The 2847-nt window shown below is 26.6% G+C and overlaps 1 protein-coding gene across 1 annotated transcript in view; it reads left to right on the top strand.

Annotated features, from left to right (window-relative positions):
* The window catches only part of LOC108571078, a 2797-nt gene extending 384 nt beyond the window's left edge, over positions 1–2413 (top strand). The window contains 6 exon segments of the mRNA XM_017933049.1: positions 1–213; positions 278–943; positions 1021–1183; positions 1459–1591; positions 1664–2250; positions 2327–2413. The exon segment at positions 1–213 is cut by the window's left edge and continues 5 nt beyond it. Coding sequence (XP_017788538.1) covers positions 1–213; positions 278–943; positions 1021–1183; positions 1459–1591; positions 1664–2250; positions 2327–2413 — 1849 coding nt within the window.
* The last annotated feature ends 434 nt before the right edge of the window (positions 2414–2847 follow it).

The following is a 2847-nucleotide window of genomic DNA, read 5'->3' as shown; positions in this document are numbered from 1 at the left end:
AACTTATGTTGATTTTGAAAATTTTGTAATTATTGATTTAGAGAAGGATATTGGAAAACATATTAATAAAAAAAATCAATTTCAAACACAAAAAAAAGTTAAATTATTAAGTCAGCGATTTACTCAGTTGGAAAATAATGTAACACAATTATGTATTCCTATTGAAGTATATGATGTTCTAGGAGAAATCATTGGAAAGAAATATGATTTTCGGTATGTAGTCATTTATCTTAATGTTTTCTATAATAGATGGGGAATATATATTTTTAATTTTAAGGTGTAATCAAGCTATAAATACAAGTGGAATGTTGGTGGATGAATTGACACCTCACGATTTTACTTATATATTTAGTTCTTGTGTTCAAAAAGGAAGAAATTCTTTGTCATCATATTCAGAGCCAAAAACTCCAGGTACTGGAACTTCAGGATATTATTCAGTTCCCTCATCAAATAATGATGAATCTATCACACTTATTCATGAGGAATTTGAGGATGAATGTAATTCTTCGTCAGTGGAAAATGTTCTATTAGCAAATGAAGTAGAAGTTATGGAAAAAGAACACATAACAGATAAAAGTTGTGAAGTTTCACTTGTTAACACTAGTGTTTCAAATCAAAATATGATTGAAAAGAATGCTCTTGAGGAGCAATATACTCAAAAAAGTACAGTGCAAAGTGTTAATCATCAAAATTGTTCAATTCAGAGTTCTAAAGAAATGAATCAAATCAAAACGAGATGTCAAACTGAAAATTTAGTACAAATAAATCAAATAAAAGAAGGTAACCAAGATAATAATAAAAATATAGTACAATTTGAAACTAATGTTCAAATAAGATGTTACAAGCAGTTAGATCACATTTCCAAAGAGGATCAAGTTGTACAATTGAATGAATCGAATAATGTACGATGGAAAGAAGGATTATTTAATATGCGGAAAAGAGGGTACCTCTTAAAAAAATATTCTATAAATCTTATAGCTCCTGATATTAAATGAATCCATACATTAATATTTTTATTAGGAATCAAACAACGAAAATATCAATATGTTCTATAGATGATGTAAATGAATATGATTGGAAACCAATGCCACTTATTCAAGGATTAAAACATGTTTTCTCTGATAATTCATCTGTTTTGAAACTTCCAGACTATATTTCTCTTTTGGAAACAAAATTTGGTTCGGTATGTAAGAATGATTTTTAATTTTCCTTCCTATGATGTTTTAAAATTACATACAATATGTCCAGTTTAAGTACACATGTTATTAATTCCCTAATTTTTGAAAATGCAAAAAAATTGTTCATGAAAATGTTGTTGGATTTTATGAGGAAAATTTAATAGAATAAGCAACTTTTATACCAAAAATGTTTTTATATTTTCAAAATCTAAAGAAATAGTAGCATGTATATGCTTAAACCAGACATATTGTGTACACTTACTTATTTATTTGTTTTTAGAAAAAACGTAAGCTTACATCAAAATGGTATAAACCAGAATGCTTAACAAAATTTGTATTATGTGAAACTGAATTATTTGGAAAGAAAGGTGCCACTTTACAGACAAAACAGAAATTTAAACATTTGCAAAAAGGTAAATTAAACTGAAATAAATATATTTTAGTGTATTATTATAGTGTTATAAAATATATCTCTGTTTTAACAGAGGAATTAGAAGATTTCATGAAGAATTTTGATGAGTGTCTAAATGGTACAGAAAAAGAAAATGATAATTGTCGATGTGAAGCTGTGGCAAACACTACTGTTGATTTATTAGATTTTCACATTTCTCAGAATCAAGATAATTCCATTAAAGATAGTACTGAAGAAACAAGTAGAAGTTCTTCACCTATTGATGCTAAATTGCAATCAACAATTTGTCAAGATACTCTTGATATGAATATAAAATCCCCTAATTCATGTAACAATTGGTGTGAATCTTCAATTTCAGAAATTAATTTGTCTTATTCCTTACCGGATTATCAGACATTAATTGAAGATAAAATGAAAGAGATTTTCAAAGAGTCTAATGTTATAACAGAATTAGATCAAACTGTAGCAAAATGGCATGCCTCTTTGCAACCAAAATTATCAGAAGCAGAAATCAGACCTGCATTTCGAATTCATGATTATGCTTCTCATATAATAGGAACATTACAAGCTTTAGAACAAAAAAAAGTTAATTTTGACAGCATTGTTCAAGATAAACCTGCTTGTGAAGTAGCTAGATACTTCTTAGCTTCGTTACAATTGGTATTTTCAATTTCATTACTGTTTATTTACATTTTGAAATTTTATAAGAATTTTATTAACCTTTCTATTTTTACAGGCAAATACTTATAATGTGGAAATAAAGACAAAAAACAGCGATAACAGCATAGAAATAACATTGATTAATGACAAAAGCAATTGTTAAAAATGTTGAAAAAATTATTCTAAGATCATTACATTTGTATTTATATGAATGTGGAATTATTGATACTTCTATATTTAATATTTAATATAAAAGTAATGATTTTTTCATACAAATATTAGTATTATAATTTCATGTTATACCAAATTTTTAATAAAGTAAGATGTGTTTTCAATTATTTATATGAATTTTGGATTTACTTCTTTCTAATTATCCACCACGTTTAACAAAATTAGAAACTATTTTGGTAAAATATCTAAATCGCGCATGCGTGATAATCGAAATATCGTTGCTTGTTTGTACCGTAGCAGGTTTTCGGGTGCGTTAGTTTATGTTGAACTGATCAGAGATGGATTTTAATTATCTATATCTTTTTACCGTACTTCTTACAGTGATTAATAAATAATTTGTTGTTAAAAGATACGATTATTGTTAGG

The sequence above is a fragment of the Habropoda laboriosa genome, unplaced genomic scaffold, assembly GCF_001263275.1.
Source record: "Habropoda laboriosa isolate 0110345459 unplaced genomic scaffold, ASM126327v1 scaffold106, whole genome shotgun sequence".
Lineage (NCBI taxonomy): Eukaryota > Metazoa > Arthropoda > Insecta > Hymenoptera > Apidae > Habropoda > Habropoda laboriosa.
This window is presented reverse-complemented; position numbering and strand designations above follow the sequence as displayed.